At 36.8% G+C, this 13,427-nt stretch overlaps 2 protein-coding genes across 2 annotated transcripts; one reads left to right on the top strand and one right to left on the bottom strand.

Annotated features, from left to right (window-relative positions):
* Positions 1 to 836: 836 nt before the first annotated feature.
* LOC122317226 (ABC transporter B family member 13-like) lies at positions 837 to 7,081 on the top strand. Its single transcript, XM_043134199.1, has 10 exons — positions 837 to 1,195; positions 2,389 to 2,443; positions 2,548 to 2,723; positions 2,827 to 3,027; positions 3,150 to 3,409; positions 3,500 to 3,813; positions 3,929 to 4,152; positions 4,270 to 5,059; positions 5,183 to 5,424; positions 5,538 to 7,081. The coding sequence occupies exons 1-10, from the start codon at positions 908 to 910 to the stop codon at positions 6,738 to 6,740; spliced, it is 3,753 nt and encodes a 1,250-aa protein (XP_042990133.1). The 5' UTR covers positions 837 to 907; the 3' UTR covers positions 6,741 to 7,081.
* Positions 7,082 to 9,192: 2,111 nt separating this feature from the next.
* Positions 9,193 to 10,231, bottom strand: LOC122316358 (glutathione S-transferase T3-like). Its single transcript, XM_043132885.1, has 2 exons — positions 9,794 to 10,231; positions 9,193 to 9,711 (listed from the first exon to the last, which is right to left on the bottom strand). Exons 1-2 carry the CDS (start codon positions 10,229 to 10,231, stop codon positions 9,193 to 9,195), a joined length of 957 nt encoding a protein of 318 aa, XP_042988819.1.
* Between the last annotated feature and the right edge of the window lie 3,196 nt (positions 10,232 to 13,427).

The raw sequence follows: 13,427 nt of genomic DNA, 5'->3' as shown, positions 1-13,427 counted from the left end.
CTTAAAGTAAGCGTAATATATTTATTTTAAAAAAATAAATAAATATAGATTTTATATAATAAATTAATTTTTTAATAATAAATTTTATTCTCTTTTAAAAATAATATGCATCACTTGCATAAAACATGATTATATGATATTATTTTATTTTATTTTATTTTTTTGTTTGTTTGCAAATGATACAAGGGAAATGGACCCAGAGTGTGCCGAAAGTTTTTATTATTATTATTTTTTTAAAAAAATATTTTTTATTTAGTGATTAAGAAAGTATTTTTTTAAAATAATGTGAATTTTTTTAAAAAATATATTTAAAAATATAAAAAATAAATTAAAAAAATAAAACAAAAATTTTGCCTTTCGGTGGATATTCTGACTACATTTTTGGGAGATGTAGGCAGGGGCGGAACTATAAAGAACCAAAATTTTCAAAATCTGATGAAAATTAAAATTTTATAAGTGTTTTTATAAAGTAAACTATATGAAAATTAGTAATTGACCCTCCTAAATTATTTTTTTGTAATTTGTCCCCCAAATCAGATTTTTTGATTCCGCCCGGATGTAGCAGTGCCCATGACCCAATACCTTTTAGTATGGTAAAGTGGGACCTCACAACTGTAACTAACTACGAATGCGTTAAAGAAAGTTGTAGCTGGATCGAGTTGTGAAAACTGAAAGGGATGGGAAGCGGATGGGACTTGGGAGTTTGCTCATAAAATTCAAAACACAGTTAAAGGAGCCGAATTGTTTGTTGGGTTGCTCAATTAGTTCCACCTTTACATTTATTGGCTTGAATGGACCGTTCGTACTGCTTAATAGTTCCCCCATGAAAAGAAATTAAGGTTCACAATTTCCAACATATCTTAGCGCATTTTCCCTTTTCATTGCAGTCTCAGAAACTTTGGTCTCCATGGAAGAAGTAGAGCTTGCAACCAATAATGGGCCTACACTTATGCACCAGAATCCAGCTCCGGAAATGGGAGAGCCAAGTAATTCAAGCAAAAAGAAGAGCATTTCGTTTCTTGGCCTATTTTCTGCTGCTGATTCAATTGACTATGTATTGATGTTCTTCGGAAGTATCGGGGCATGCATCCATGGCGCTGCTCTTCCTGTGTTCTTTGTGTTGTTCGGTCGTATGATTGATTCTTTGGGACATCTATCCGAGCATCCTCACATGTTGTCTTCGCGGGTTTCCGAGGTACAAGATTATTGCAACTTTAGACGCTCTCATTTTGAAAATTTCTTTTTGTTTTCATTGCTTCGTTGTGTATATGTATCCTATACTGTTGTGCAGAAGAGTTGTCTTTTTTGTTCAGTTTGGTAACGTATGAATCATGCATATTGGCATAAAATTTTGTTCGCATCAATCTATCTGCAAATGGGTGTCTCAGTTCGTGCAACAATAAAATCTAGGAAGAAAAAGGAAAAGAACAGAAACCGGTTTGCATGATCAATGGGTTCTAAGTGATGACGGAAGCACCCACGATTATACTTGATAGTCATCAGCCAAAAATATTTTCAAACAGTTGAAAAATAAAAATTTTGGCTCACACGTGGAGGGAAATTATGAAATGGTTAAAAAATTAAATGTAACCTTTTTGTGACTTAAACTTTTGTATCAAAAGAAAAATATTTTTCATTGAGTTAGATCGTGTTTGGATAATGAAGTGATATAAGATATTTAAAAAATAATAATAAAATATTAAATAATAATAATAATAAAAAGTAGATAATAATAATAATAAAATAATAAATAATATTATAGTGTTATCCAAATATTCTAATATTGCCTTCTAGTCAAATGTGGTTCTCAAGATGATAATATCATTGGTCAGACAGCAACGCCTAATGCTATCAAGTGTTAGGTGGGAAGGCTACGAGCAGAGTGAAAGTCAGTTGCAGTTAAATTAGGTATTTAGTAGAGTAGGGGCGCAACATTCTCGGCATCACTTATTCAAGGAGAGAATGAGATGCCTTGTGGACTTCCCATAATTTCCGTCGTAATAGTACTCACATACTGCAACAAAAAATAAAAAATAAAAAAATAAAAGCATCACGGAAAGTACTTATAGAAGCGACCGAGCTCGCGCCTCTTTAACGATGCTTGCAAAAATGTTACAAGGATTTTTATGCAATGACATCTTTGGAATATCGAAGGCAACACGAATCCCTGAGTGGCGTCGTAATACCCTGATTTCGAAATTTTGTATCGTTAGTCAACATTTCTAGCTTCCTCTAAATTGAAAGATATACGCGCGCAGAAAGATAACATTATTTGTATGATATACTCTGCAGTTATGTGTGTACGTACTTGTCTTGTTATTTTCTATATTGACTTATTCTTCTTGAAAAGTCACAGTTGTATGTATCTAAACTTGCGTCCTTTTGCAGTATTCTCTGTACTTGATCTATCTTGGACTCGTAGTTTTGGCATCAGCATGGATAGGCAAGTTTGACAATTTTAAGCCTAATCAGTCCAATCTACCGTCTAGGTTTCTTCACCTGTTTGAGCATCAGCTAGCAATATTGTTGTTTAATTCATTTTTTCAGGCGTCGCACTCTGGATGCAAACTGGAGAGAGGCAGACTGCTCGTTTGAGACTGAAGTATCTCCAGTCAGTATTAAAGAAGGATATCGATTTTTTTGACACTGATGCCGGAGTTACTAATATTATTTACCACATTTCTAGTGATGCAATACTAGTGCAAGATGCAATTGGTGACAAGGTACGTATTTCAGCCAACAACGGCTATTTATGATTGATGTTGTATTTGAGCAAAATTTAGGCTGGTGTACTAAAGGAATACCATTATCTTGTATCTTATGCAGACAGGCCATACTCTGCGTTACCTTTCTCAGTTCATTGTTGGGTTTTCCATTGGATTTACATCGGTGTGGCAGCTTTCACTTCTCACCTTGGCTGTTGTTCCATTGATAGCTTTCGCAGGGGGAGCTTATACCGTTATCATGTCTACCTTATCAGAAAAAGGTGAGGCTGCGTATGCTGAAGCTGGAAAGGTTGCAGAAGAGGTAAGCACTGGTCTTCAACATATATATTTTCAACATATATATTTTCTTGTTTAGCCACTTTCATGTTTGCTGACTATTGTGAAATATATTGTTTGAGCTGATTTTCTTGTGTTCTGGATTAGGTTATTTCGCAGGTTCGTACAGTTTACTCGTTTGTAGGAGAGGATAAAGCAGTTGAAGCATACTCTAAGTCACTAAAGAAAGCTCTAAAACTGGGGAAGAAAAGCGGGTTGGCAAAAGGAGTGGGTGTAGGCTTCACGTATGGGCTTTTATTTTGTGCGTGGGCATTGCTTCTCTGGTATGCCGGTATACTTGTCAGGCATCGGGACACGAATGGAGGGAAGGCTTTCACTACAATTATCAATGTCATCTTCAGTGGATTGTAAGTCTACTTTGAAAGATGTTTGGGAGGACTCAATTTATAATTGATCATATCTTTTCCTGATTGCAAACAGACTATGTTTCTTTGCAGTGCTCTAGGCCAAGCTACTCCAAACCTTGCTGGCATTGCTAAAGGAAGGGCAGCTGCAGCCAATATCATAAGCATGATTGAAACAGATTCCAAGTCTTCTAAGACATCAGATACCGGATTGGTATTGCCAGAAATCGCTGGTCAAATCGACTTTAGCGAGGTCTGTTTTGCTTATCCTTCACGACGAAATTTGGTTTTCAACAAGTTGAGCTTTTCAATCAGCGCTGGCAAGACCTTTGCTGTAGTTGGTCCAAGCGGCTCCGGAAAGAGCACTATCATTTCCATGGTTCAACGTTTCTATGAACCCACTTCAGGTAAGTAATACCTCCGTATCAGAAACTATTATGAAGGGAAATTCATTAGTTGAACATTTGGATGCAAATTACTTGACTTCAAAAGCTTATTTGGCTTATGCCTGCATATGTAAAGGTAGAATACTGTTGGATGGACGCGATCTTAAAAGTCTTGACTTGAAATGGTTGAGGGAACAGATGGGATTGGTTAGCCAAGAGCCAGCACTATTCGCCACAACCATAGCTAGCAATATTCTGTTTGGTAAACGAGATGCAGACATGGATGATGTCATACAAGCTGCTAAAGCTGCAAATGCCCACTCTTTCATTCAAGGCTTACCTGGCGATTACGATACTCAGGTACGTAACTACAAATCAAGCGTACTGCCGAGTTTCCCCTGTTCATTTTCATCATGATCTTTGACAAATTTGTAATCCTACCTTGAGGTTGATGTTTGATAGTTTATTGAATTTCAGGTAGGAGAGGCTGGAACTCAGCTTTCAGGAGGGCAAAAGCAGAGAATTGCTATTGCAAGAGCAGTGCTGAGAAACCCAAAGATACTACTTCTAGATGAAGCCAGCAGTGCTCTTGATGCAGAATCAGAATTTTTAGTTCAGCAGGCACTAGATGAAATCATGTCCCATCGGACTACAATTATCGTTGCACATCGGCTATCCACCGTACGAAATGCTGATACAATTATAGTGTTGAAGAACGGCCAGGTTGTAGAAAGTGGGACGCACTCAGACTTGATATCTAAGAATGGCGAGTATGCAACTCTAGTGAGCTTGCAAGTATCAGAACATGTTAAAGAGTCCAGTTTATTATCTGGCTATGGAAGCTCAAACAATTCAAGCTTTAGAGGCTCAGTAAGCTCGAGAAATTCAAGCTTTCGAGACCTACCCCGTCAGCTGGAATCAAAGTTGATTAGCACAAGTGATCAAAATCTGTTACCAATAAAGCGCACTCCCTCAATTTGGGAACTACTTACACTAAATGCACCTGAGTGGCCCTACGCAGTACTTGGCTCAGTGGGTGCAGTTCTGGCTGGCATGGAAGCTCCCCTGTTTGCCTTTGGAATCACACATATCTTGACTACATTTTACTCCCCTGATGTTTCTCAAATGAAACATGAAGTTGAACGGATGGCTCTTATATTTGTTGGAGTGGCAGTTGTTACTATTCCCATATACCTGCTGCAACACTACTTCTACACGTTGATGGGAGAGCGTCTCACTACCCGTGTGCGCTTATCAATGTTCTCAGGTTCTTATCTTTTCACCACACAACTACAAATATCAAAACTCAGGATAATTTTTCCCAGCTGCTGCACACATATTTGAAATACAAAAACTCATTCTAAGAATTGTGTAACTCTCTACGTTGCAGCTATCCTTTCCAACGAAGTTGGCTGGTTTGATTTGGATGAGAATAATACGGGCTTACTGACTTCTATTTTAGCAGCCGATGCAACATTAGTCAGAAGTGCTCTTGCTGACCGTCTATCAACAATTGTGCAGAATGTAGCACTCGCTGTGACTGCATTTGTAATTGCCTTTATGTTAAGTTGGCGCATAGCATCTGTCGTTGTTGCCTCCCTCCCCCTACTTATTGGAGCTTCGATTACTGAGGTAAGCTTTTGATGGAACTCATTGATCACCTCGTGCTACCTATTTTAGGTAGTGGTTTCTTTCTTTTTAGTTTTTCGTGGTTCTCAACCCCACACTTTTCTTTATATCTACAGCAACTATTTCTCAAGGGATTTGGAGGAGACTACACCCGTGCCTATTCTAGAGCAACTGCTGTGGCACGTGAAGCAATTGCCAATATACGCACTGTTGCGGCATTTGGTGCTGAAGATGAGATCTCGATGCAGTTTGCTTCTGAACTAAACCAACCAAAAAAACAAGCACTTGTACGAGGCCATATATCCGGTTTTGGCTATGCTTTATCGCAGTTCTTTGCATATTGTTCATATGCACTTGGCCTTTGGTATGCGTCAATTCTAATCAAGCATAAAGATGCAAACTTTGGAGACATCATGAAATCTTTCATGGTTTTGATAATCACTGCATTGGCAATAGCAGAAACACTTGCTCTTACACCTGACATTGTGAAAGGGTCGCAAGCACTGGGGTCAGTTTTCGGTATTCTTAAAAGGAAAACAGCTATCGACTCCAATAATCCGACCTCAAAAATGGTAACTCATGTCAAGGGGAATATAGAATTCAGGAATGTGTGTTTCAAGTATCCGGCAAGGCCTGATATCACCATTTTTGAGGACTTGAACTTGAGAGTCTCATCGGGAAAGAGTCTTGCTGTAGTGGGACAAAGTGGCTCGGGGAAGAGTACTGTGATTGCACTGGTAATGAGATTCTACGACCCCACTTTCGGAACAGTCTTGATTGATGGATATGACATTAAACGCTTGAACTTGAAATCCTTAAGGCGGAAAATAGGTTTGGTTCAGCAAGAGCCAGCATTGTTCTCCACAACAATTTACGAGAACATCAAGTATGGGAATGAGCAGGCATCAGAAATTGAGGTAATGAAGGCAGCAAAAGCAGCAAGTGCCCATGAATTCATCAGTAGAATGCCTGAAGGTTACAAAACTCAAGTTGGTGAGAAGGGAGTTCAGTTATCAGGTGGCCAGAAACAAAGGGTAGCAATTGCCAGATCAATGCTGAAAGACCCGGCCATTCTTCTCTTGGATGAAGCAACAAGTGCATTGGACACTGCATCAGAGAAGCTGGTCCAAGAGGCTCTTAACAAGCTTATGGAGGGCCGAACAACAATTCTGGTGGCACATAGATTGTCAACCATTCGTGATGCAGACCGTATTGCTGTGCTGCAAAATGGCAGGGTGATTGAAATTGGCAGCCATGAGCACCTCAGTAGAAAGCCGGGTAGTATCTATGGACAACTAGTCAGTCTACAACAGGAATAAAAAGTACAAGTACTGCTTGATTAAATCTGTTAGCACAAAAACTGGAGATGAGGGCAATAAGATTTGGAAGCTTAACATGATATTTTGCTTCCTGTTATTGAATGTTGGCAAGAGTCTCCCCGATCAGGAACTCTGCCGAATCTTAAAGGATGTAGTATATGTTCATCAGACGTTAGATATTTTACTATATACATATAGTTTTGTTCAGGGTTTCAGAGAAGCGTCTTAGAAGTGTAATTTTTGGAATTCCTTTAGGTGAAGAGATGGAATAAACTCTGAACAAATATAGTTTTTAAGGTTCTTAAATGATATTAATTGAGCCCTTAAAATTATTTGTCAAATTTGCATCCAGGCCCAGAAAGTCAGAAACGGAGTCCACCTCTCTCTCTCAACAGTCTTGAACTTAATTCACTTGTGTGAGGTAGATAAATGATGATTATACAAATAATTACTATAGTAGTGTTTGTGCGTCCAATCAGCATATAACACCATTACATGGATTTTATATATAAAGCGAGAGTAATGTTAGATACAGATATATTGAAGACGTGCAGTTTCTTTAAAAAATAGTATGTTCTATTATGAAAAAATTAATTTTTTATAATATATATATTTTAAATAGACAATGTCACATGTCACATGTTTATGAGTGACTCCCTCTTAATTTTATTAAAAATTCTTATTTATAGTGAAGGAATACTGTAGTAACAGCCAAGCCCCAAGGAATTAACAAATAAACAATAACCAAAACTATCCGTATTCTCCACTCCAACGAAAAAATAAAAACAGCACCTATACGAAAAAAATGACCCAAAAAACAGCAGCACTGCTAACCGAAATCACTTATTTCTCCCGCAAATAAGCTATTCCTAATTTATCCAATGTATACAAACATCTTACATCTTTGGGCAGCTGTCCATTCGGAACATTTTAGAGCATTCACATTGGCTTCATCAAAGCTATCTTTAAATTTTGATGAAAAGTACAAGTTTTTCATAATTCTAAAATCTTCTTATCCATAATCCCACATTGGATTAGCCATTAGATTCATCAAAATAATAATATAATATTATTTTTTTAATAATATTTTTTTTTTCATATTTTGCTACTATATGTAAATTAATAATTTAATTTAATATTTAAATTATTGATTTCCATTTAATTTGAAGGCAGTATATATTGTGTCTTTTATTAACTTATATGGACCTACACACATATACATATATATATATATATATATATATATATATATATATGTGTTAATATTGAAGGCAGAGACAATTGTGCCTTTTATTAACTTTATATGGATATATTTATATTTATTTATATTGAAGGCAATATCACAAATAATTATATGGAGCTAAATCTCGTATTCAGCTGCAACATCTTCTTAAAAGCAAGACAAATTTAGCTTCATCAATACACATCTCTACACCAAAGCTTCTTAAAAGCTACACATCTCTACAAACTATACTATTAAGTTAAAAAATACAGCTGCAATATCTGGAGCTAAAATCATCTCTACACAATTTCAGCTTCTTAAGTTATTTTGGAGCCTCAAAACAGAAAAATTCAACCACATAACAACTGCAACATCTTCTTAAAAGCAAGACAAAATCAACTTCATCAATACACATCTCTACACCAAAGCTTCTTAAAAGCTACACATCTCTACAAACTATTACTATTAAGTTAAAAAATACAGCTGCAACATCTGGAGCTAAAATCATCTCTACACAAATTCAGCTTCTTAAGTTATTTTGGAGCCTCAAAACAGAAAAATCCAACCACATAACAGCTGCAACATCTTCTTAAAAGCAAGACAAATTCAGCTTCATCAATACACATCTCTACACCAAAGCTTCTTAAAAGCTACATATATCTACAAACTATACTATTAAGTTAAAAAATACAGCTGCAACATCTGGAGCTAAAATCATCACTACACAAATTCAGCTTCTTAAGTTATTTTGGAGCCTCAAAACAGAAAAATCCAACCACATAACAGCTGCAACATCTTTTTAAAAGCAAGACAAATTCAGCTTCTTTAAAAGCTACACATCTCTCAAAACAGAAAAATCCAGCCACATAACAGTGTACAAAATCAGCCTTACTAAATGACATCTATAAACAACTTGCATTATCATTTTAATGTCCACTTTACAGGTCCAAAAGACAAGTTTAAAAATACAACTTCCATTCACCAAATACTTCCAGCAAATACAACTTCCATCCACAAACACTTCCAAAAAGATGAGTACTTGAGTGATTTTCTATCCACAAACATTGCCAAAAACTAAACTAACATTCAGATTTTCCAACCACAAATTCATTCAAAGATTTCCATTCAAAACAAATAGAATAAAATCCATTCATAGTGGCTGCCAGCCACATGCTTCCTCAGGAAGTCTTGTGGCTAAGCAGCCACTAGAAGCTGGATAATTGTGAAGGGTCATTCGGATATACCATCTGAATCACTCATTGACTCTTCCCAAATTTTTTTTTGAACTTTATGGAAGTAGGCTTGCTGCATGGCATTCATACCAGAAAGATCCTTGCTCATCATCTCAGCATCGAACTTTCTTTTATCAAGCTCCAGTTGTGCACCTCTATCGTGATCAGCCTTCGTCTGCCATTCTCTTCTCTCCGCCATGAACAATTGTCTATCTTTGGTCATTGCTCCTAATGCCATGTTGAACTCAGCATCAGATGATTCTTGAGCCTTTCGCTTCCTCAAGTTTTCCTTTTCAGCCTTTTTTCCAGCAGGCCTTTCAACATGCTCCTCCACAACATCGCCTAAAACTTCACTTGACTGCTCATTTGAAGGACGTTTATCATGTGGCTTTCTCCTCGTATTCAGCGTATTTATATGTTGATGCCATTTGGGTTGGTGTCTCAAAAGATTCCAAGAATGGTCCATTGTGAAATTTCCTCGTTCCATCATTTTGTACAATATTTTTGCCTTTTCAATCTGAAAAAAGTTTTAAAGAATAGTGTCAAATAATTTAATTTTACATAAATAGACCATATTATTAAAGGAAAAGTGTACATACCTTATCCTGTTCGGTTGCACCACTCGGGTGCAATGACTCTACTTGAGCTAGATATGCACAAAACTTATTTGTGCATTTCTGAATTATGGACCAACGATTGATCAATGATCCAACCGAACGGTTCATAGTTTGTGGTTTTTTATATTCGTGATAAAATTCAGAAATCCTCTCCCACATTTGAGTGGATTTCTGATCAGTTCCCCTAATGGCATCAATACTAATGTTGAGCCAACCAGAGACAAGTGCATTATCCTCCTCAACAGTGAAAGAAGCTCCTCTTTGAACTTTTTTTGTTGGAGGCCTCTTTTCACCGTGAAGGGGGGTTGAAGCGACCACAACATTAGAATGCTGTGAGAATGTTGGAGTGGTAATAGGACCTTCTCCTCCACTTTGTAAGAGAGTGGTGAAGAATGGGTCCTCATCCAACATATTGTCCATCCTAGGAGAATTATAATTATTAACTTGTCAGACAAAGCAGCACATACAACACAGCACAATAAACAAGGCAGTACATTTCAAGTTTTTAACATCAGCATATATAGCAGTATATGACTACAATTGACACGAAAAAATCTGCTAGTATGACACAAAAAGATTGAAATAAAAAAAACAGAACACTTTTGAGAATTTAAGTTTGAAATTTGTCTTAAATCTGCTACTAAGACACAAAAACAGTACCACCTCATAGAGATTTTTGACTAATAAAAACAGAATACCTCATTGAAATTCTACTTAAATCTGAAATTCTACATAAATAGCAGTCTTTGAAGTACATTTTATCTTCTGAAGTTATTGTAAAATTTTCTAAACCAACTATAACATTTTTATTTTTTAAACTACAAAACAGGTTACCATTTAAGCAAACATGAGTTGGTTTTCAGATGAGTTGGTTATAAGCAAACATGAGTTGGTTTTCAGACCTTATGGATCCAGAAAATGTAATACCAGAATCTGTGTTGGTTGCTAGAGCCAAAAGCAAGACTGAGTGCACCTTAGAAAATCACAAAATAAATAACACCAAAGTCAGTCATATGCATTGGAAAAAAGCAAAGTAAAGTGCAGTAAGCAAAGCAAACTGACTGGCCCTGCCTTGACCCAAAATAGAGAGGAAATAAATACTTCTTGTGTTGGTATAATGAAATTAGTATTAGTCTGTGACCTGGTTAAAATGCTTTATATATGTAGCAGCTCTTCTACTTGAAAAAAAGAAAAAGAAAAGAAAAGATCAATCATTTTGCTTTCTGTCCATTTTCAAGTTACTCCTTTGCAGTTATTGATTTCCTAAGTTGGCATGGTAAACCTTTTGTGAAGAGACAGAAAGTTCTTATTTTGAACACCATATCTTGTGCTTTGTTCTGGATCCAGCAGGTTTGGTGTAAATAGATTTAGATTTTAGCTTGTAGCTTAGGAAATATTTAACTATATATAAAAAGATTGAAATAGAAGCAGTTTATTTTGGAGGCAGTTGCAATCTTCATAACCATACAATTCAGTTACCTTTGACATGCTCCACATGTTCCTTTGTTTAACAAAATTTTTGTTTTCCCTTTGACACAAATGATGTTTTACTCTTGAAGGTTGTTTTTAAGCATGGTCAGCATCTACCATGTGACCAAACAATTTTCTAGTTAAGCAATGTTAGCATCTACCATGTGACCAAATAAATCTAATATCCAATCAACCTCACACAATGGTATGTAGTGTCGAATAAAACATGGACAAGAAAAGAAACAGGGCATATTTTTGCCTTAAGGAGACTATTCTGCACAGTTCATTTATATCATATTCTGAGCCAAAAAAATTTACTCAAGCCAGAAAATTTTCGCTCCAAGCTGACCTGTGTAACACCAATAATCTTGCTACTCCTCACTAGCTAGGCATGAATAATTGCTTGCATGATTCACTAGGGATATAACATGGCATGAAGAACAGAAGTACTTTGCTCAAGATTAAAAGTCAGAGTGGCCACCACATACCATTTAATGATATGGAAAAATACATACATATCCACATATAAATTTGTACGTTCAAACATACATATCCACATATAAATTCGTAGCCCCTTTTTCCTTTCTTTTCCTCCAAACAGGGTCTATCCTATTCTCGCCTCCTCTCTCAACCTCACCCTCTCTCTCCGATCCATACGCTGAAAAGTGAACATGTTCACTGCATCATGACCCACTCTCTAAGACCCCGTTATCCCCAACCCATCCTCTCCCAGACCCACCACCACAAAAACCACCCTTCGCTCCACCTCAACCCCAAAATCCCACTCACCCGCCGCTCCCTTCTTCTCCTCTCCTCTTCTTCACTCTCAATAGCCACCACTCTTAAAACAAAACAAAACAAACAAACGAACAAAAAAAAAAAAAAAATAGACCTAGGGTTGCAGAAATTTGGAGAGGAGACGAACCTGAAGGGAGCAGAAGGTTGCGCCAAGTGCTGAAGGAAGCAACCCAATAAATCACTCTGCTTCTACATGAAGAAAAGAGAAGGGGAAGAATCGGTGAGGAAATACCGTTACAGAGAGAAATAGAGAAAGGGAGAGAGCAAAAAACATGGGAAGAAAATGGAGAAGAAGATCGCACCTGATTATTGGAGAGAAACCATGGATTTGCTTTGATTTTGCGTGGAGGAGAAGAGTCCCTTTCGATTTTTTGAGCTCGGACGAAAACGAGAGAAAGAGAGAAGGGGGGGAGAAAGACGCGGGAGGGAAAGGAGAGAGAGAGAAAATAAGCCGGCTATGTATTAAAATTACAATAAAATAGAAGGATGAATGTAAAACAGTAGTCTTTCAAATATGAAGGAAGTCTCCGAATTACTGTAGCTCAAAACTTGAGCGAATTACCTTTACCGAATCCAATGCAGGTTAGTTTTATTTATATTCATCAAATTATAAAGATGCATTGGCTTTTGATGAAGCCAATGCCAATGCTCTTAGTCTCCCCCTTAGCACCACTTTTTGTCAAATAATCTGCAACATTATTTGCTTCTATAAAACAATGATGAATAGTAAAATCAAACTTTTCTAAAAGAATCAATAATTTTTTCCAAAAATCTTAAAGATACCAAATTGTATACTTTTTAGACAAAACCCAATTTATTACTATCAAGAAATCACATTCAATATCTACCGCTAAACACTCCATCTGTTGGCATAATATCAAATCCTCTAATACCGCCCTCAATTCAGCTTTATAATTGGAACAATAATCAAAGATTTAGAGAAAGCAAACACCATCTTTCTCGTACTATCTCTTAAAACACCTCCCCCACCACCGCTATCTAGATTTTCCAAACTACTTTCATCTACATTTAATTAAAATTTGCTAGGGCTAGACTTAGACCAACGTACAACTCGAGTGTTAACTTGACATTTTTCTACAATCCAAATGTCTAAACGATTCAATATAGCGACATCTGAACTAGACAGACGATTGACCTTAGAAACCTTCTCAGCCACTGCACAACCCAATATTTAATTGAGTTGCAAACCACACCCAAATAAACCGCACAAGACTTGCACGAGTTAAACATACACAAATTTAGGGGTGTGCATCCGGATCCGGATTTCTAAACCCGGACGGTTATCCGCCCGGATTGAATCCGGACTCAATCCGGGCAGATAACCTGA

Source organism: Carya illinoinensis, chromosome 7, assembly GCF_018687715.1.
Source record: "Carya illinoinensis cultivar Pawnee chromosome 7, C.illinoinensisPawnee_v1, whole genome shotgun sequence".
Lineage (NCBI taxonomy): Eukaryota > Viridiplantae > Streptophyta > Magnoliopsida > Fagales > Juglandaceae > Carya > Carya illinoinensis.
The sequence above is the reverse complement of the archived record's forward strand: the minus strand, read 5'-3'. Positions and strand labels throughout refer to the sequence as shown.

Excerpts from the sequence above, each read along its gene's own strand:
- LOC122317226 (XM_043134199.1), top strand. The coding sequence starts at position 908 with ATGGAAGAAGTAGAGCTTGCAACCAATAATGGGCCTACACTTATGCAC. Across the intron at positions 2,724-2,826 it reads AAGATGCAATTGGTGACAAG|ACAGGCCATACTCTGCGTTA; the intron begins GTACGTATTTCA and ends TATCTTATGCAG. Across the intron at positions 3,028-3,149 it reads CTGGAAAGGTTGCAGAAGAG|GTTATTTCGCAGGTTCGTAC; the intron begins GTAAGCACTGGT and ends GTTCTGGATTAG.
- LOC122316358 (XM_043132885.1), bottom strand. The coding sequence starts at position 10,231 with ATGGACAATATGTTGGATGAGGACCCATTCTTCACCACTCTCTTACAA. Across the intron at positions 9,712-9,793 it reads GTGCAACCGAACAGGATAAG|ATTGAAAAGGCAAAAATATT; the intron begins GTATGTACACTT and ends AACTTTTTTCAG.